General features: G+C 36.3%; 2 protein-coding genes across 2 annotated transcripts in view; one reads left to right on the forward strand and one right to left on the reverse strand.

The window, feature by feature from the left end:
* Window positions 1-214: 214 nt before the first annotated feature.
* Window positions 215-2,926, reverse strand: LOC129447832 (uncharacterized). Its single transcript, XM_073872667.1, has 3 exons — window positions 2,921-2,926; window positions 2,495-2,873; window positions 215-2,322 (listed from the first exon to the last, which is right to left on the reverse strand). The coding sequence occupies exons 1-3, from the start codon at window positions 2,924-2,926 to the stop codon at window positions 1,892-1,894; spliced, it is 816 nt and encodes a 271-aa protein (XP_073728768.1). The 3' UTR covers window positions 215-1,891.
* A 3,187-nt stretch (window positions 2,927-6,113) lies between these two features.
* Window positions 6,114-22,669, forward strand: part of itga10 (integrin, alpha 10) — a 43,673-nt gene continuing 27,117 nt past the window's right edge. Inside the window, exons 1-6 of the mRNA XM_073871979.1 lie at window positions 6,114-6,254; window positions 11,006-11,117; window positions 13,634-13,743; window positions 13,896-13,984; window positions 20,389-20,503; window positions 20,940-21,067. Of these exons, the coding sequence (XP_073728080.1) occupies window positions 6,203-6,254; window positions 11,006-11,117; window positions 13,634-13,743; window positions 13,896-13,984; window positions 20,389-20,503; window positions 20,940-21,067 (606 nt within the window). The 5' untranslated portion in view covers window positions 6,114-6,202. The remainder of the gene's footprint in view (window positions 6,255-11,005; window positions 11,118-13,633; window positions 13,744-13,895; window positions 13,985-20,388; window positions 20,504-20,939; window positions 21,068-22,669) is intronic.

Genomic DNA, 22,669 nt, shown 5'->3' on the forward strand with positions numbered 1-22,669 from the left:
TGATATTTCTGTACATTACATATACATTACTAGTTATATGCATATATTATAATTTTATTATTCATAGACATTTACAATTAGCTGGACTCACAACCTTGCACACCATTTTAATCTTTTTTGCAAATACACATTTTTTAAATTTAGTTTATATGTTGTTATTTGCAAATCTGGTTGCTTTATAATCTAAAATAAGAGAGAATAATATTTCACTGGAAGCTGTATATTATTTAATCGTGAGTGTGCGTGTGCACATGACAATAACAATTATATGACAATTAAAGAATCTTTGATTGATTTAAACTGATAATGGTAACACTTTACAGTTTTACATTTGTTAATATTAGTCAATCTATTATCTAACATGACCTAACAATGAATGCATTACTTCTACAGCATTTTTAAATCTTAGTTCATGTTAATTTTAGCATTTCCTAATACATTTTTAAAATCAAAAATTGTAACTGGTGACATTAGTTAACTAACATAAATTTACAAAGAATAATAAATGCAGAAAAATGCTATTTTGCTACTTCATGTTAGCTAACATCATATTAGCTATATCACCCTGTTCCCCAAGACTGAAGCCAAGTAGGGCTGAGACTGGTCAGTACTTGGATGGGAGACCTCCTGGGAATAGAAGGTTGCTGCTGGTAGAGGTTTCAGTGAGACCAGCAGGGGGTGCTCACCCTGTGGTCTGTGTGGGGAAGAGAGTAGGGTTCCCCAGCATCCTAGCCAAACTTGCCTATTGGCATACTGATCATCCCCTCATATATTAATTGGCTATAGAGACAGAGTGCAGTTATGCTAATTTGAAAACCACGCCCACCGGGGGAAAACAATCCAATCGTAACCATTGACTTTGTATTGCTTGTCATTGCTTATAACAAAAAACAGCATAGCAACCCCCAAAAAATAGCATTTAAAGACACAAAAGTGGATCGCCGATTACGTTTCCCTCCAGTGGGCGTAGTTCTAATAATAGTAGTAGGGGAGAGCGGGGGCGAAAGTACCATTTTTCCGAAAAACTTCATTTTAAAAGATAATGTTTTAATTTAGACAGAGATATTTTTGCTGTGGTCAATAACTCACAAGTGTGTTCTATCAATACAAGGTTAAATTTTGTAAAAATGTAAAACGACTTCAGTATAATTTCACTTTAAACATAAGTGAATTGTTACTTTTGACCCAATCTGCAGGTCAGGGGTTGTGTGCCTAAGATGCTGTCGTAGTTTGGGATGCAAATGTTATCAGGGCTCGGAGAAAATCGCTTTGGTACTTTCGTCCCACGTTACTTTTGCCCCAGTTCTCCCCTACTATGAAAAGTTGCCTGTATCCCCTTTCTTGTCTTTAAACGCTCCTTTTTTGGGGGGGTCGACAGCTTATAAAAATGTATTTCTGGGTTTTTTGGCTTGTTAGCTGTTAGGGGTGTCAACAGTAATCGATTCGGCAATGCATCGCAATGTGCGCATGCACGATTCAGCAAAGTGCCATAATCGATTATGTCACTGTTTATTTTCTGGCCTCGAGTGGACAATAAAGTTGTGAAGTTTCAATTACTTCTGAGGGCATTACAACAACAATCAAGATGGCTGAGGCAGAGAGAGAGGACCTCTGATGAGATTTGAACGCATTTGGATCAGAAAAGCTCCAACCACAGTGAGAGCAAAGGTAAGGTTTCTCTCCAGTGTGAATTCTCTTATGGACTATAAGATTACTTTTCTGAACTAACTGTTTATTGCAGTGTGAACACTGGTAAAGTTTCTCTCCAGAGTGTGCTTTCTGATGAATATTAAGACTATATGACTGCTTAAATGTTTTTCCACATTCAATGCACAGATACGGTCTCTCATTGGTGTGTGAACGTTCATGTCTCTTCAGAATGGATTTGTGGTTAAATGCTCTCACAGCGAGAGCATGCGTACGGTTTTTCTCCTGTATAAATTTTCTGATGAATTACAAGACTTCCTTTGGTGCTGAAATATGTGTCACATTCAGTGCAGCAGAAAGGCTTTTCGCCACTGTGTGTCCTCATGTGAATGTTCAGACTATAAAAAGAGGCACAAACCATCCTACACTGCTGACAGGGAAACTTATTATTCACCATGTGCAGCTTTAAATGAAGTTCCTTCTCGTGTAAGGTAGTAAAGCTGATCTCACATGTCGCGCAGGTAAAGAGTTTCTGTTCTGTGTGTTTTCTCTCGTGACACTTTAAACTTTGCTTTGAGGCGAGTGTCTTTCCACAGGTGATGCAGGAATGTGTTCGCCGTCGCTTTTTTACTGTTGAGGACGTTTCTCTGACAGAACATGAATCACTCGTCTCCTCTGAAAGAAACATGATACAATTTTTTTCTTTTGAATTTTAAGATAAACATAAATTCTCATGTATCTGTATTGACAAAAACTACAGTTATGATGGACATGAAAATCCAATTAAGATGAAACATTAAGTATTTTAACCCATGCCGTCTAATAGAAAACAAAGATGGGAACATACCTGAAGGAATAAAATCAGCATCACCATCATCCTCAGTGTGATCTTCCTCTTCTGTGGTTTCTCTTCTCATCTCCTCCATCAGGTTCCTGCAGTTGATCAGTTTGACTGAACACATCTTCAGTGTGGTCTGCAGGATCTGCTGCTGTTCTCCAGCATTACAGACAGAATCCAGAGACTCTGTGGAGGTTTGATCAGTAGATTCCTCATCCTGTAAGTCCTGATTACTGTCACACACAGTTTCCTGAGCATCTGTGGGATTTGACTCAGTATAACAGAGTAAAGTGAGACTGAGATCTGAGTCCTGTGTGAGTCTGGATTTCTCTTCAGAAAGTTTCGAGTCCAGCAGTGGCTGTGGTGTGATCTGATCTCTGATGCTGATCTACACTGAATCCAGACATTCTGTGGATGTTGCACAACAAACCACACCCACATCCTCACACTTAACGCAGTAAGATGATTTAATGTTGTCAAACAGACAGAATGATTTAGGTAAATGATATTTAAGCTGTACAAACATTTCTCTTAAGTCCTTCATCTCCTCTTGACCGCAGCTTTGTCTCAAGTAACGCCACCTCTTTCTTCAGCTGAGAGGTTTCTGTGATGAAATCATCAATATCCATCATGGACAGATCAGTTCCTACTGATTTACAACACATCACATCCATCTCATCTATCGTCGTTAAAACTGAAATTTGCAGAGACAAAAATCTCATTACACTAAATAAAAAGCTTAAGAGATAAAAACACCGATGATACACAAACACATCACACGTGAGTTCTTCTTCTTCTTCTTCTTCTTCTTATTTTATGGCAGTTGGCAAACAACGTCTGGTTGCATTACTGCCACCTTCTGAAATGGAGTGTGGGTCTGAATACTATTGTTCCTACACTTAAATTATCCTTATTAAACCAGTTTTCCTAAAAAATAAAAATAAAAACTTAAAACATAAATCACTAGATTTCCTTTGCAATATTTCATTTATTTTCAACGGTATCTCTTCATCTTCTAGCTGATGGATTAAATGCTGCCTCTCATTACTATATTTAGTACATACCTCAATAGCATGTTCTATGGTATCCTGTGTGTTACATACACTACACCTCCCATTATCATGTTTTTTCATTAAAACTAATGTACTATCACACGTGAGTTCTTTCTTGAGTGGGTTTATCTGCGGACTGAAGAGCTGCAGAGCGCCCCCTACTGTACTGGAGAGAAAGAATACACTCTTCACTTCATCAACATTATTTCATTCATCCTGTCATTTATTACACAGTAAGGTCGATGTTTCCACGTGTTGTTTTTAAGGCTGTCGAAATTATGTTTTTAACCAAAGGTAAATATCCAGTATCAAGGAATGCTTTCTCTGCCTGCTATTTTCCTCCATTTCAAATATGTAGGAGATAATTGTAGGCGGACATCCATTAAAATTATAAAAGCGTATATAATGTTGAATTACATGCCATCTTTATAGCTTTACATTTTATATGAATAAAAATTGAGTGAGAGTGACTTACATGGAAACAAAAAGTGCAATTGCGCCATCTTGAGGAATCTTACTGAAACACTGCAATTTAATGAAACGCCAAAAATGTTACTCTGTCGCCCTCTGATGACAAATATTACCTGTACAACTAAAAATCATAAACTCATGAAAAATAAGGATGAATGATTAACGATGAACGAATTATGAAACGTAACATTGTTATTTTGATATGTTGGAATATGACAGGATTTAAAAAAAGCTTGAGCATATGTAACACTTTGGTCATGCAAGTCAGTTGGACCTAATATGTTAGGTTGGAAATTTAATTTTCCTCTCTCCAAAAATCTTTCCAATAAAACCTTGTCTGTTGTCAAACAACGTTATATATATGAAGAGTTTGGTTCCAAAACGCAATAAACGCCATTTTTGAAAAAAATGAGTTACTGCCAAAATCAGTATTATATCAGGTCAGTAGTTAAAAGTAAATTCTTAATTTTACGCAAAATCCAATATCCGCCGTGTTATTCTGTCATCTTTTCTCCCTTTTTTCCCAAAATGCGACAAACGCCACTCCCACTATTTTACAGAACGCAATAACTCCATTTCTGATATTACAGCGGACCATTCACGCAATGTAAACAAACAATGGCGGACGCGCGTAGTACACGGAGTCCTGGTTTTCCTCATCTACTTTGCACTACGTGATCAACAAACAAAACAAAATAATACTTTAATTGCATCGCTAAACCTGTGATGGTTTTCTGTGATGGGAAAGAAACGTAAGCCATCAGCATCTAACATTTTCCCTGAGAGGCACTCGGGAGACGGGTGCTTGTTCTCACGACAGCATCAAGCTTCTCATGCTAACACATTGACCCCAGAGGATCTTATGAAAAACTTTACATAATTTTACTCAAAGTCAACGAAAATCGAGCAGGACCAAAAACATTTTACAGTCGAGCGCTGTGAAAGACGTTAAGCGAAGACGTCAAGTAACCGCAATGACAGTGATCTTAATATGACAAAGTAAGTGTTTTGATTAATAACATTAATGTTTATATTTTTAATTAGTGTGTACAACTAGTCAACTAAATGAATATAACATGGCAAAGATGAATGCACATTTATATAGGCTATTGATTCAATAGATTTATAGCATTTTGAATAAAAACTTGTCATGGATTTATTGCATTTTGTGGAAAAAATAATCCGTTTTTATAATAAATCTTTGAAAATCAACTTATGGATTTGAATTTTTTATGTTTTTATAACCTAAAGATGCTGTGTGAAAGTTTGTAACAGAAAATAGTTGTTTTCATCTTGTCACTTTCTTGGTATAGAAAACACGTTTTTACCAAAATTTGTCAAAATGGATTTATTGCGTTTTGGAACCAAACTCTTCATATATATATAGAGAGAGAGAGAGAGAGAGAGAGAGAGAGAGAGAGAGAGAGAGAGAGAGAGAGAGAGAGAGAGAGAGAGTTGTGGGCCAGCCTCAAAAAGAGAAAAAATAGGTCCAGTTCATTTGGCTGAGGGAGACTTGGAGGTATCAGAAGGCTGCAGAATAAAGACTCTCTTTTATTTTCCCCTTCATATTTATATTTCGGAAAGTAAGCAGTTGCTGTTGCAAACGAAAAAAATGACATAAAGGACCCCTCACCACAGAGCAGTCGAAATGTTTCACATTTTCATGTGTAACGGATACAGCATGTAACGGCATCTTTTTGACAGATTTTTAACAGAAAATCCTCTGGAAATATCATTTCGCGTTTTTTTCTGGATGTATTATTAGGACGTATTTATTTTTTACATTTTCAAGGGCGGGAAATTTGTAGTTCCTACTACAACTACAACAGGTGTTGGATTCTCAGTAACTCAGTGCATGGACGAGGCGGTAAGGTAACCTTAGTTTGTCAAATATTGCTTAATCAAATTTAGTCTAGTTTTTAGTCTAAAACATGTCCGAAACGTATTACTGTTGATTATTAAAAGTAGGCTTACATTAACATGTTGCCCTTGTGTAAAGCTGTGAAAGCAGCTCGTGTCTTGCAGCACTATGTTTGAGTGATGCCACAGGAGGATCGGAAACTCATCTTTAACGTTACCTGAAGAAACAAGCGCGCGCATGTGCGCGCCTGCTCAAGTGCACGCGCTACGGTTAAACTTTCTGCTGGAAATACAAAATTAAAGGAATAAAACAAGATAATCACATAACTGACAGATGGAGATTCATAAGTACCTGCTATTTTTGAAGATCACCGTTCTTCTCAAAGGTGAGTTAACCTAATTTTGGGTCTTTTGTCTCTAACCTCCCTACTGAAAAATCCAGCGTGAGCTGGGTTTAGCTGGTCTGCCAGCTTGGTTTTCGCTGGTATTGCTGGTGTAGCAAGCTGGTCTAGCTGTATTTTGGTCACTTTTTAAACTGGTCTAGCTGGACTTAGCTGGTCATGCTGGAAGACCAGCTGACCTACCAGCTTGACCTTTGCCAGGCTGGGAGGACCAGCTACTGCCACCTTAAACCAGCTAAAATCAGCTAATAGCTTATGCTGGTCTTTGCTGTATTTTTAGTAGGGCTTGATGTTAGCAATGCATTAAAATGTACAAATGATGCTTAAGGTTAGTGTTAGGGTGAAGATAAAGATAGATTGGGAGACTTGGTACATTTGAATGGAGACACTTCTTGAATCACCGTAATCGTCATAATCAACCTAATTACCTACCCAATCCTAACAATGCACATTTTACGTGTCTCCCAAATGAAACACACCTATTTAATTCACCAGCTTTGGACTCTATCATATGATCTGGATCACCTACTTCCATACTACTACTTCCATACTATGTTTTTAGTATTAAATGAGTAGAATATCTGAAATTATAGTATGTATAAAAAACACTATGGTAGAAATATTTGAAGGAGAGGACACCTTTCTATCCCATGTAGCTAAGGAGCCACCAAATTAAATAACGGAATAAATTAAATGTATTGAAAACCGTGAACATGCTTAATAACAACAAGAAGTTACTCTCATGATTGTTGTTAGTATGTTCATATAATGTCATAAGCCAACAAACTAGACTAGAAAACATGGCAAATGTAGTAGGCTATGTCCCGAATGTATGCATAGTGCACCGACACATACTATATATAAAACCTACTGCTTTAGTGCTCAAGAAGCGCATCTAATTCAGTATGCCCTGTCACAGTACACGATTTTGGTAGCAGGGCTTAGCTGCATGTAAAATCTCATATTGTGGCAGTAGGAAGCATACATTTTATGAAATTTCAAATAAATCAAGTACTAGTACAATATGTACCATTAGCATGTGTTTAGTTTGAAAAAATTGCCGGATATACTACGTCAGTCATGTTTGCATTATTATGTGACCTCACATATAGACGGTTTCATCGGACGCACGTGATACACGTCTGGATCCGAACCTTACTTCCGGTTTCGTTTTTTTAATGGTCTGACTAATTGCTAAACTGATCTCTTGAACAAATGCCTCATCGAAAATAACAAATGTTTTGGTTTCCTATGTAATCTATGTGTTGTTGTTTTTTGCTTGTTATATAAATAAACTACGTTTAAAGAACTTTGTTGTTATTTATTCTTAGCGTAGTCTACCGGAAGTTACATGCGGATTGCGACAGACGCTTGTTTATGTTGTTACTGCTGAAACGGTCTATATCAACCACTAAAAGTATGTATTGGATAAATACACTGCGAGCAATACAATTCTTAGTATTTATGTCACTTAGACTTCAACCTCCTGTATTTTATTTTTTAACGTTTTTAAATTTAGGAGTCATCATCATGGGATTTAAAAGTGTCTGTCCCCCCCAAACACTATGCCCCTGCATACTACTTTGGGTAGTGTGATACATACTATAGAGTAGGGAAGTAGACATTCCCCAGGACCAAGATTGGTAAAATCTTCTTAAGGTTTTTATAGTACCAGTGTGGTAAATAGGCATCTTTAAAATACTTTAAGGTATCTTTAACTGCTCTGAAAAAACCCTCCAAGTAAAAGGCATTAAGTACTTTTTAATCCAAGCCACCTTTCAGTGTTTGCATAGCCAACATGATCCACAACTTGATTTTATCACTTGCAACTTTTAAATTTGTTTAGCTAAAACATCTAAACAGCTAAAACAGTTCCTTCCATTGGGTCTGTAGAGCATTTAGTTTTAAATTACTCATGTGGTTCAGTTGAGTTTAACAAGCTACCTGATTAGATTCAATGAAAGTGTAAGGCATGAAAAGCTTTTAATCTAATCCAAACTTCATCACTTTCATCAAAGCGGTTTTTCACTTAAATTACTTTGGCTATCACAAGCGTGAACGTCAGTGTGGTTTGGTCAGCGACTGCTACAGCATCTAATAACTGATATGAACAAGACATAATAAGGGAGACTTTTGTTCCAATTCAACACTGTAAGATTTTAGATAAAGCAGCCTGTTCATTATGTATAAAATGACACGCATGTAGGCAAATTACTGTTAACACTTCAAATACTGCTTTAATGGGCCACAACATTTTCACATCTAAATGAATACCAGACTTTAGTTGCTTACTATGTATTACAGATACATTACAGTCTAATCTGTGCGATTGAACCAGCAACATGTGGCCCTTGCTGTTGTGTACTATACACTCACGATATTGGTGTCTGTTTTTGAGCATACATGCTACTGCTAATGGTTTCTGCAGATTGCATATGATGAGCAAGCTGTCTTGTATTTAGCTATGTTCTGCTATGCTTTAGATGGAGAACACAGGTGTGGACTTTGGGAATTCCACCCCCGTGCTCCCTTCATCTCGCTTTCTCTCTGTATTTTTCTCAGGCTTTTCGTCCCCGACTTCTTAGGGAGAGTTGATTGAGACATTAATTTATTAGCATTTTGCCTTTATTCAGAAAGGACTGTGAAGATTGCAGACTGTTTAAAAGTCAGTGGAGATTTTTGGATGTACTAAGAGGGTTTTGCACCGAAAGACAAATTTGTTAAAACACTATTGAAATGACTTTCATTTACTGAACATAAGAGCCTGGTAAAAGAGTCAAAGAAATTATAAGTCTAATTTACATTCATGCATTTGGCCGAAACCTTTATGTCTTAGAGTGAATTTATGCTATATATTCCCATTATGTGGGAATCAAACCCATGATCTTGGCAGTGATTGAATCATGCTCTACCAATTACGGTACGGGAAAGCTGATGTGAGAAACCATAACAAAGTGGAAAGCATTGAAATTTGATTAAGATAAAGCAGAAATAAACGTCTGTATGCATTACCGTGTAGAGAATGTGACAAAAGAAAAGTCAATTTAATATTTTAAACATTAATAAACTGTTTTCCCATTTCAACGGGTCTCAGAGTAATATGTTCTTACTCAGTAATGTTTCCCATATGTGTTCAGTTCATGTAGTCATGCTGGCATGACTGAAATGTACATTTGCATGGTAAAACTCACTCAATGTGGCGTCCCTCCAGTGGTGAATAAAAATGTCTGTGTGTCAGTGTGGTGTGGCTATATATATATATGCGTTTGTATAGGTCTAATGTGTGGCAGATTATATATATGTTTTGTGTTTGAAGTGAGAAAATCTGGCCTGCTTTTCTCGACCATCCACAACCAAGCTACATAAATGTTTACAGTTGTCATGACAAAGGCCCTGGAAGCAAGGACCAAGAAAAACCACAGGGCTGAAACAGAGGACCAAATCTTCATTTTTTACACACAGAAACAAAAACTTAGAAATGAAGGCAAAAGACAATGAGAAGAATATTTCATATGGATGACGATGATAGTTTGAATTGCTCATGGCACTGTCAAGGTCAAGGGTTTGAAACCTAGCAGATGCACAAAGAAATATATTTACGTTTTCATGTAGCAGACACTTTTATCCAAAGTGACCTACGAAGGTAAATATATGCAATGAAAATTGCTTAATTTGATAATGACAGAGGGAAAAGGCAAAATAAAGAACACGAGAGAGATAATTGTGGGACGGCAAATTTAGCTTTGTGAACAGTCAGGAAAAAAAATGACGAATTACAGAGCGTATCCCATTTCTGCTTTGATCCGTCTGGATCCCCCCATGTTCTCATTCCTTTGGAAAGAGAGAATGAACGGGAGAAATTTAGGGACCCTGTTTGAGGTCTGTGGGATTTGATTTTCTGCCTGCTCCTTTTCTGAAAGCCCCCCCTTATGTCGGTCTTCTCTCTGGGTAAACAATCCTATGAAATCCACTTCACCCGCAGCGAATAAGACCTCAGTGTACGTGTGGCTTTAAACTCGTATCACTCACTGTTGAGTTCACCAAATGCAGAAATCCCCTCAGATAGGTTTCAGTGTTTTATATTTTGTTCTTAGCTGGATGATTGACCCGACCGTCATCTGTGTTGCACAGCACTGTTTTGGACTTGTTTTGATTTACATTATCCATGAGTTACAAATATTTTTAAATTCAGTCACTCTCGCTTTCATTCGCTTACATAAAAGGCAGGTCTGTGTGTCATAACAGGCAACCTCTATGTTCGGTAGTTATTACAACCTACACCCTTCCCTCTTTTTTCCCTCCCTTCCCTTCGCTCTCTATCCTTTCCCTCTATTCCATCCCTGGTTGTATTCATAAAGGTAAAACCTACACAGATTCTTAACTGTTCATATTCTCAATGGTTTTTGACACTTAATATTGCAATATAAATCTTGCAGCTCATATTTCTTTTACATATTCATAGATGTCTACACTGTCAGAAAAAAAATGGTCCAAAGCTGTCACTGGGCCAGAACCCTTTCAAAAGGTCCTAATATACCATTTAGGATCAGATATGTATACATTCGTATGTATACATACTTATATGAACGGTTTTGGTACCAAGGGGTATTTTTTGAAAGGGTGCCGCCCCAGTGACTACTAGGGATAATTTTTTGAAAACATTTTCTGACAGTAGATGATCAGATGCTGTATCAAACACAGTTTACGAAAAAGTGATACTCATTTCTCTCTCTTAGGGCTGTGTGACTGTTTTAACATTGATGTAAAGAGGCCACGGATCTTTAGTGGACCTGAAGATGCTTTGTTCGGCTTCTCCGTGCTACAGCATGACGACAAAGGAGAGAAATCGTGAGTACAAGCTGTTCAGCACATTACATTTACAGGTTTCTCATTATCTTGCTGTATAATTTTACTGTACATTATTCTGTACATTGAGGTGTCAACAGGTGATCCCAAACAATGACATGTGACCCTGTCAGTAAAATCCAGGCTAGAGTCTTACCATCTAATTATGATATTAGGACCATCAAAGTAGTCAGCCATAAAATTATGAAATAAACGTGCTGTATATGATGTATATGAAATTAAAGGGCACATATTATGCAAAATTCACTTTTACAAGGTGTTTGGATATACATGTGTGTTGGTAGTGTGTGAAAGCAACCACCCTACAATTAAATCAATCCATCAGTGGCGGCTCGTGACTGCTCATCTGAGGGGCGCAGATTCAAAATAAGTGTGTCATGTGTGTTGCTTGCGTTTTCAAAATATGTGTTTGTTGCATCATGTGAACCATTTGCATCACGTGTTTTGTCAAAATAAGTGCCTGTTGCACACGCGTCAAAACCGTTTATGATGAAAGAGACGCTCACGTTCACAAAATACACGCAAGACTAGGGATGCTCCGATCAGGGTTTTTGCAGGCCGATACCGATCACCGATTTGTTGTCTTCGTGATCGGCCGATACCAATGCCGATACCGATTTTTCAAGCTGATATGCAAGCTTTTTGATGACTGTTACTGTTAACATTTTTTCTAGATAAAGTAATAACACAGATGTTGCCTTTGTTATATTACTTGCAGTAATTAGGTATATTATTGTTTTAATAGAGAATCGAAAAATTAGCACAACAAATATTTCTTCTGCAAAGAGAAATTTAATATGCCTTTAAAAAGTCTTATGTCTGTTAAAAGTGATAAAAATAAAACACTTCACAGTCTAAACTATGAATTAAACATACATGCATTCGTATGAAGTATAACAGTTCTTTAGTGAAGAGCAGAAAGTGATTTTATTGAGAGATGAATTAGGATACTGTAGCTTTAAGACGTGAGAGAGATCACTCTGTTCACGTGCACTGATGACCGGCTTCTGTGTGTGCATGCGCCGGATGTACGCGGACGAGAGCAGCTGTGAGGAAAATGAAAGTTTAAACGCTCAAACTTTAAAACGCATGCAAATAATAAACTTTTGGCATGAGGATGCAATTATCCGCGATAGATGTGTGTTGTATACGCTGTTTGATGGGGATGTGAAGACGCGTCGCGCTGTTGATCAGATCGCGTTCTCATAAAAAATACGCTTATCTCTGCAAACGCCAAGAGAGAAATGCAAATCTGCATGTCACACACGAGCGATGGGTTATAAAAATGCTCGCATTGCGTAAAAATGGTCTCTAACTGCAGCCGCATTCAGGAGCCCTATGTTGACAAAGGTAAACAGAAAGATCGGTTTAGGAGATCGGCAAATTTAGCGAGGACCGATCGAGTCATTTAATGACGTTATCGGCCGATACCGATCGGCGGCCGATCGATCGGAGCATCCCTACGCAAGACACTCCCTTAACAGTAAACTCTGATTACGCATGAGATTCTGCGAGTATTTGACTAACGCGAGCATCTCTTTTATCATAAACCCTTTAGATGTGTCTGCAGCAGGCACTTATTTTGACAAGACACGTGATGCACATAGGATCACTCGACGGGCAGAACACATATTTTGAAAAAAGAAACCACACACATAAAGGGCTACATACATGACGTGACGAATTTCGCATTGAGCGCCCTCGAAAAAAGAAGTCACCGGCCGCCATTGCAATCCATCCATTCCTTTTTTAATCCCCATTAAACCAATGAAGTCTCATTTGACTTGCTGTTTAGATTCTCTTGTAAATGTGACATCACACTGATAAAGCTCTACCCACGGCCAATGACTGACAGTCTTGCATTACCATATTTTTTTGCCCTTAGCGAGTTGTACGTTGTCCACCATATCTCAATAGTGAGATATTATTGTCTCAGTCTGTATTTATAGGAATCAGATCTATTTTAACTGAATGTGCTTACTGTCTCTTTTGGTAAGGGAGTGGGGAACAGGAGCTCATTTGCATTTAAAGGCACAGACCTTAAAACAGTGGATTTTTGCTCCCCCTTAAATGATCTGTGGGGTATTTTGAGCTGGAACTTCACAGACACATTTTGGGCACACCTGAGACTTATGTTATATATAAGTAAAAACGGGCATACAGTAATAGGTGCCCTTTAATGATTTCAAATACTGAAATTATTTTATTGACACTACATTTTATTATTATGCAGAAAAATATTAGAAGTTGGCTTTGCTAAACCTAAATGTTGATATTAATCTTTGACATGGCCTTTATCAGTTAATATTAAGGTTATATTATCACAGAATGTTCTTTACTTTATCCAGGATGATTTTATGTAGAAAACAGTAAAATTACTTTGTGCTTTATTTGATAACCTTTTGGCTTTCAATATCTTAGAGTTACTCAACAGCAAAAGTTATTTCGATACTCTTTGTATTTTGATTGCCTTTCTGACTCTTTGTTTTTGTGAACAGAATTTTGGTTGGTGCTCCATGGGATGGGCCTCAGAATAACAGGAAGGGAGATATTTACAAGTGCATTGTGGAAGATGAGATCAATTCTAATTGTTCAAAAGTTAACCTAGGTATTGACTTAACTCACTGCTGTTTTTATAAAAGTACACATGCAATGACTGTGTTGTTTTTTTCTTTTGTATGAACTCGTTTATTGTTCTGTTATTACACCTGTTTTAGTAATATTACTTCACAGTATACGTCTGTGTTTTTCTTTGTACAGGTGAAAATGCATTTCAGAACGTGTCTCGAAATTTAAAAAATTCTCATCTGGGGATGACACTGACTCCCACTGCTTCAGATGGCTTCCTGGTGAGATTTTATTTGCATCAGTGTTAAACAGAGATTAGTTTTAAAGTGCAAACCACTTGTTTTAACGCTGAGGTTTAAGTAATGCTCAAATTATTGTTTATATTTTCTCAATTCTTCTCATGTCTTAGTATGCATGAGTAAGCATGAGTTTGTTTAAAATGTGGTTTATGAGGACAGACATTTGCACAACAACATGGGTTGTACATGTGTAATAAAACATAGACATGATTCCTCTGTCCACATGAACCGAAAGACTTCAAAAACTGAAGGTGTTTTTTATTTAAAAAATGCCAAAGGTTTCCTGTGAGGGTTAGGATTAGGGGTGGGGTGAGAACACTTGATTCGTTTAGTATAAAAACTATGCCTATGTAATTTCCCGTAAACCACATATGCCAATATGTGTGTGTTTGTATGGGGGTGTATGAATGAATGAGTAAGCATGAGTGTGGAATGGGCAGTTAAGAAATTCCCTTTGCACGTATCACCCTACCACTACCATCTATTATGATCATCATCATCATCACATGAATACAACCACCTGCAATACAGTGACCACATTTGGAATGACACATGTTAAAGAGTTTGTTTGTGTGCGTTTGTCTATATGTGTGCTTTTTTGGACATTGTTTGTGAGACTCAAGAAAAGATGAATGTTTTGGATGGATAGATAAATGAATGGATAGATTTTGTTTAGATGCAAATCTTTTATGGTCGCAATTCAACCCTGTATCACGAAATTGTGTACCTATAGTCGCGTGGTTTCGTGAGTGTTTTCCGTGACACTGACACATTTTTCCGCCTTTTGCGTGAACATGTCATGTATTTCTGTTTACGTGTCACTCTCATGTATTTTTTACTCAACTGTTTTGTCCTATTTTCAAACCATTGATGCTTTGGTTTAGGGTCAGATTTGGTGTTTGCGTTAGGATGTCACTTTAAGTATTGGTTTCAACCTTTTTTTCATGATTTATTTTTTATATTTTATGATTTTTAAACCATTGTCGCCTTACATTAGGGTTAGAGTTGGGTTTGGGTAAGGATGTCATGGTTGCACTTTATTTTACAGTACGTGTACTTACCTTGTACATATATGGTAAATAAGTTGTAATTACCGACAAATGTGTGGTACTTACTTTTAGGTATCTACGTGGTAATTAATTGGTATCATTACTGTACTTACCAGTAGTACATACTTGGTAGCTACTATGCAACTATAGGCAAGCACTGGGCAACAACATATACATACCCACAGTGTAGGTATACTGCAACTAACGAGAAACGCTACTGTACTTACAAATAAATGTACAATATAAGTTTTTAGTATTTACAGGCAAGTTAGGGTAAATTACAGGTATTTATAGTGTATATATGATAACTAATATCAAACACTACTGTACTTACAAACTGTATACATGATAAGTGTGTGGTACCTGTAGGCCAGTGTAAGTTATACTGTAACTAACAAGAAACACTACTGTACTTACAAATTGTATATACACAATAAGTGTATGGTACCTGTAGGCCGCTGTAAGTTAATGACCGGCACATATGGTGTATGTATACTGTAACTAACGAGAAACACTAGTGTACTTACAAATTATACACGATAAGTGTGTGATACCTGCAGGCAAGTGTAAGTTATACTTATACTATACGTATATGATAACTAAGAACAAACATTACTGATGTGACATTTTGGTACTTTAAACCAAGCATTAAATAACCGTATGCATTAACTACTGGGTACATTTACTAGTACGTCTATGGTAACTGCATGGAAACAGGACTGTAAAATAAAGTGATGCTTTTTACACAGTTATTACATAGGACCTAACACCTAAGTTATAGCATCATATTTATGTTACTGTGAGGCAAACCCAACCATTGACTGGAACCATGGACTATCATACATTAAGTACTGGGTACATTCACTAGGACACACTTATTGTGTATATACAATTTGTAAGTACAGAAGTGATTGATATTAGTTATTATATATGTACACTATAAATACCTGTGATCAACCCTAACTTGACTGTAAATACTAAATACTTAAATTGTACATTTATTTGTAAGTACAGTAATGTTTCTCATAAGTTACAGTATACCTACACTATAAGTATTTGTTATTACCCAGTACTTATCTAGAGTCACAAAATAACTACCAAGTATGTACCACTGGTAAGTACAGAAATGATACCAGTTTATTACCATGTAGATACCCAAAAGTAAGTACCACACGGTAAGTGCAACTTGTTTGCCATATATGTGCAAGGTAGGTGCGCGTACTGTTAAATAAAGCGCATTTTATGTAACTCTAACCCTGCGGTAAGAAGGTGGGACAAAACAGTTGAGTGACAAGTACGTGACAGTGACACGTAAACAGAAATACGTGATATGCAAAAAATATGTGTCACGGAAAACACTCACAAAATTATGTTAATAGGTACGTAATGTTGTGATATTGGGTTGTGCAATTACTAACAAGGTTATTGGTTTGACCAGGAAACACAAATTATGCGTTTGGTGCACTACAAGTTGTTTTGGAGACGAATAAATGCAGTGAGAGACACAACAGACATAAACATTGCACAAGACAAACTAAAATTTCACCTGACCCAGACATGATCAGAGCAGCCAAGCCTTTTTCTAACTTTTAAATGGTTTTAGTCTCTGAAATTCTTTTAGCCACACATATTCTCACATACACAAAGGTTTTTTGTATAAGGTTGAACACTGTGAACCAGATCAGTCCAGTTCTGGAGCTGCGCTACTGTGGGTTTGCTGGAATTGCTGGGTGGCTATCGCCAATAGTCAGACTTTATAAACAGTACTGTGCAAAAGTCTTAGGCCACCATGTCAGAATTATATTTGTTGTTTTTGCAATGTTATAGTGATCATATATAATTGTTTCTCAGTCTCTTTAATAGAATCCATCCAGAAAATACCGGAAATGTGTCGATGTAGTATTAAAAACTGTATAAAAATGTAAACTGACATGTGAAGTTTTTATGGTAAACTCCCCTTCCACTTGAGCAAAAGCAGGAAACTGCAGGATCTCTTAAACCTAAATAAAATTAAATCCTAATTTCTCATTTTAAAGAAATTAATATTTTTACTTCATTCTGCTCAAAAATTCGCAGGATGTGTTTAGTGCCAAGAGAGGTCACACTAAACACTGATGATGCCTAAAGAAGAAATTAGTCCTTAAAATTAAATTTAAATATTTCCTGGTTAAATATGAATGGACATTAAAACTTCTAAAACAACAAGTCTGATGGTGGTGGCCTAAGACTTTTGCACAATACTGTAAGCAACAGCCAGAGTGTATATGTACAAACAAAAGCGTGTGAATGTGACAGAGGCTTAAACTGAGAGAGCAAACATGTACATCCTCTGGGATACAGTCATACATAGGTCACCGTGGTGTATGCCAATATAAACTAGCGCTTGCACTTCACTTTCATTCAATTATCACTACACATTTCACCAAATACCTGTTTAAGGATTTATGAGTATTTTTCTGTGTGTGTGTTGGATTGACTGTTTATTTGGTCAACTCTATAACAGGATCGGAATGTGACTCAATCCCTTTGTAATGAGAGGCCATGGAAAAGCCATAGCACCTCTCACCCTCATCACCACAACACCACTTCAAATCTGTCTCTCGTACTCATTCTGGCCTTTTTACTTTATTTTTCTCCATCTCTTCATCGCTCTGTTACAGGCTTTCTTAATAACAGGGTGTAGAGTCACAGTACATTTCTATCATCATCTACCCCCAACTATTCCTTTTTTCTTTTGTTTCAAATAGAAGGGCTTTTCGTCCTCTTTTATCTTTTTCAGTATGTGTTTTCGCTCTCCATCGGTTCCCTCCTTTTTCTTTGTGATCTGTAATCCTCATGGTTTTGCTGGCAAATAAGTGGTACAGTTTAAAGACGTAAATGTTTTTATGTGTTTTTTTCTCATAACCCTATTGCCACCAAGTAATTTTGAATTGTTTTATTGCATGGCACCATCCAACTCTGTTAAGACATTTACTACACTTACCAACATTTATCAACAATTCTCTTATTTTTTCTCTGTCATTTTTTGTGCATATTACTTTCCCGCTAATAGAAAGAAAAACCACTAATGAAATTTTGTCAATGTGTTTTCTCATAGTGAGGAGAGAAGTAGTCTTAAAATGTCTCAAACTTTCAACAAGGTTGTATGCATTAGCTAACATTAATGAGCAATTGTTTCATCTTTCATCATTTATTCATCTTAGTTCATGTTAGTTGCAGCACTTACTCATACATTTTTAAAATCGTATCTGTTTACATTAATTAATTAGTTGGTTAATACACAATAATAAACTAATATGAGTAACTTTTGGCATTAACTAACATTAATAAATATTAATAAATGCTGATAATCTATATTGCACATTAATTTATGTTATTCTATTATTCAAGAGCATGAATACAACCTTATTGTAAAGTGTTGTGATTTCAGTACTGACTCATAATCTCATAATCATGATCTTTAAACGTTGTAGAACTGAACACTTTAAATATCATGAGCTATAAAAAGAGGAAACACTGAGCAACATATTCTTTGGGATTTTCCTTTAATATCCCTCCTCTTTTATTGCTGTTTTGCTCTCTGTCATAGTTTGCGGGTCCTGTAACTTATAGTCACGTGCGACTTATACGTCAAAATTATTTCATATGAACCAAGAGAAATCATTACTGTCTACAGCCGCGAGAGTCCGCTCTATGCTGCTCCTGTATTTATGTAATTTAATGGATTCAGTGATGCAGAATGACTTCAGGACCTTTTTGAACTTGATTTGGCTTATCGTGTTAATTTAGCCTATTCAGCCTCCCAAGTATGTTCTGTGCTATTATGTATCGTGTACATAACTGTTTATGTTACTTTAACATGTACGGACACCTATTCAGCCTGCTATTCTGTGCTATTGTTTAGTTGAATAACTAAACCAAATGGAGTCATTTCAATACCACAGCCTCATTTTAACAAACACTGCAAATAATTACAAACTTTTGGTGGTTGTGATGAGTTCAATTTGCCAGGTAAGCTAAGAAAGTGTCTGGCACTGCAAATTTACTTCAGTTTAAAGTTAAATCAACACGAATGGTAGAGGAGGTTCAAGTTCCCAGCATGCTTTGCATGAGCCTGCAATACGAGAGCATTTTTTGAAATTAAGGGCTATTTTATGTGGTTTTCAGTAAAGAGAAAGACTCAATAGTGTTAAACATTTTTTTATGTTGGAGATTTAGAAGAGTTTGCTATTTTTTAGTTTTGTGGTTACCACCATTCAGAAGTGTAGTGCCTGTGCTTAGGCTGTAGGTCGGATGTAAGTTGCTTTATCATATAAATTATGACTGTGTGAAAGTCTGCACTGAGTTCAGTCTCAACACACTTTCACTGGTCTTACATTTTCATGAGTCACATGATCTGTTTCTGTGACTTGTGAACAAAATGGTAAAATGAGGTTTTAAGTACGGTATACAAAAATTATATATGGTAAACAGTCCTTATAATAAACCGTAATTTTGTGTATATTGTACTTTAAGATTTAATAAATTAAGTGTAAACTTTTAAATTTGGGTTAACTGGATTTTTTTAAGTTATCTTTACTTAAAATTTTTGATGTTGGTTTATTTAAAAATTAGGTAATCAGTTTCAACAAAAATTTTTGAGTACTCTGAACTTGTCGGGTTTTACAGTGCAGATTAAATATTTGTTCTTTGGCTTGGATTTTGTGAAATAATTTTCTAAATAACGCGACATATAGTTAGTGCGACTTGTATATGTTTTTTCGTCTTCAAAACTGATGCGACTTATACTCCAGAGCGAATTATACACTGTAAAACCTTAAAGTTAACTCAACTCAAACCATTTAAGGAAATCGGTTGCATTAAACCATTTAAGTTTTACACATACATTTGAGTACTGTGAATTTAAACAAATTGAGTCATCTGCAGTTATGCACTTATATTTAAGTTCACACTACCTAAATATAAGTTCATAATTGCACATGACTCAAGTTCATAGTACTTAAATGTACTTAAGTGTGTTTTAAAACTTAAATGGTATCGGTTTCCTTAAATGTTTTGAGTCCGGAAAATACGGTATTTTCCCTGGTTCACTTAATTTCATCAGATTTTATTGGTCTGACCAAAAGCCTTATCAACACTCTACTCTAATAAACAGAAGAAATATGGTGTTAAAAAACTCTAAAACAAAATTTCTTCTTTGTACAGATACAAAAACTACATTTCATGACTGGTGCATATCACCTGTAGTTTTAAGCACAACATTTACTCCTTTACTATGTTAAGAATCAATTGTCATAAAAACATCTTGTGCACATCTTGTCTCTGTGTCATCCACAGGCATGTGCTCCACTGTGGTCGCAGGAATGTGGTACATCTGCGTTCAGCACTGGAATCTGTGCATCCGTCACCAATGACATGGAGCCCAAGGACATCATTGCACCCACTGCTCAGAGTAAGATAACAATGAGACAACAGCAGCGCCTAGACATAAGAGCTGTCGTGAAAAATAATTGTGATCTTTAATCAGGTCCAAAGCTAGAGTTGTTTTGACCACACTATAAAAATTAAAGCCAATGTGTATTTTCATTAATGTTAAAATACTTTCTCCTAATCGAATCCAGAGTCAGTTATTCAGATGCTGACTTCTCTGCAAAGTGTAAAAGTTCCCAATAAAAATTGGGTTTACAAAAAGGTTTTTTGTCAGGTTACATGAAGAACCTTAAACATCTGCAGAAACTTTCTGTCACAAATATGTACAGACAATAAAAGGACAAGAAACATAATTTTGACAGGAAACATGAATGGTTCTTCTGCTGTTAATGTGAATGTACTGTATGTTCTGTACACAAACTTTTCATTGAACTTTCTTTTGTGTCTGTGTTCCACAGGGTGCACCACATATATGGATATAGTGATTGTTTTAGATGGGTCTAACAGTATTTATCCCTGGTATGAGGTGCAGAACTTCCTTAGTAACATCCTCAGCAAGTTTCACATAAGTCCTGAACAGATGCAGGTATGTTCTTGCGATTATGCAGTCTCTTACTGTATTTATCTATTCTAATTTTAGCATGTGGCTTTTGGGGGATTTTTAGACTTACATATTCTCTTTCCATGTTAACTATAAACAAACATACTTTTCCTGCTTGCAGCTGAAGCAGCTTCTTTTTTATTAACCATAATTTTAACATGTGTATTTTGGGGAATTTTTTAACTAACACCATCTTTTCACATAAACTATAAACAAATGTGTTTTTGTGCTTGCAAATGTTTTGGCATCTTTTTTGAATTCTTTGTTCATTTTAGCCTTTGACAGACTGCTTTTGTGTGTTAATGTCAGTTTGGAGGAAATGATTTTAAAGGGGACATAGTTTTACAAGATTTAAAGAGCACCTATTGTCCGATTCACGATTTTACATTTCCTTTGGTGTGTAAGTGTGTATTAGTACAGGGGTTTTCAAACCTGTCCTGGAGGGCCACTACTGCCCTCACTTCCTTACCAACAGACATTGAACGCTTTCGGTTAAAAAAAGATCAGATTCCTGTGAATACGGTCTGAGACAATAGTATATTTTGTCACATTAGCACTACAACGTGCTAACATACACATTAAGAAAGCTTTTGGGTAAAAATAACCAGTCAGTCAGTGACTGTGGGTGGAGCTTTATCAGTGTGATGTCACATTAACAAGTGAATCAAAACAGCATGTCTAATAAGACTGTTTTGGTTTAATATGGATTATAAAAGGTGAGTGTGGATTTTGTCATTGTGCAGTTGTTGTGTTCACACACTGCCAACACAAATTTTACACATTGTAAAAGTGAATTTTGCATAATATGTTCCCTTTTTAATTACATCTTGGCATATTTAGCCATCACAGTCTATTTTAATTTGTATGTTTCAATAAATGTAGTGTGTAAAAGTATATAGTATATTTTAATATAGCTTAATTGGTGGACCATTGCATTAGCAGCTGAAACGTTTATGGGTTAGATTGCTAGACAACACACATACTAATAAAATGTTTATCTTGTAATTCACTGTAGGTCACTTTAGATAAAAGCATAAAAGCAGATTTAATGAAATGCACAAATATCATTCATGATTCAAACTGACTTTCTTACAGGTCATCCAAGAGAGGAAATCTTTACTTTTCAAACTGTGTGCCATTGTATAGGTAGCAGACACCCGCTGGATTATATAATAACTGATATGTAAAAAGCCTTTTGACCTTAAATACTCATTGAGCTTGAACACAGTGGCAGTTGTGATGCATTGAGCTTGTATGAGCGAATGTGTGTAACATAACCACAAGCCAACCCTCAGAGAGAACTGGTCCCAAACAGAAACAGTGCTGGCAGGCTGGAGAAAATAAATGGCAACAGGAACGTGAATAGACAGAAGTTGTGGTTTCTAGAGGAGGCTAGATGGGACACAGCTAGAAACTTATGAATGCATGTTAAAGAGAGTGTCTGAAACTAGAAGAGAGACTGTGACGGATAGAGAGGGAGAGACAGACTTATGGATGTGTGGATGAATGGATAGACTGAGAGAGATGGACTGATGAATGCATGAATGTAGCTGACTTCTTAATGTGTGTTTTCTTAATGGGAGATAT

Source organism: Misgurnus anguillicaudatus, chromosome 10, assembly GCF_027580225.2.
Source record: "Misgurnus anguillicaudatus chromosome 10, ASM2758022v2, whole genome shotgun sequence".
Lineage (NCBI taxonomy): Eukaryota > Metazoa > Chordata > Actinopteri > Cypriniformes > Cobitidae > Misgurnus > Misgurnus anguillicaudatus.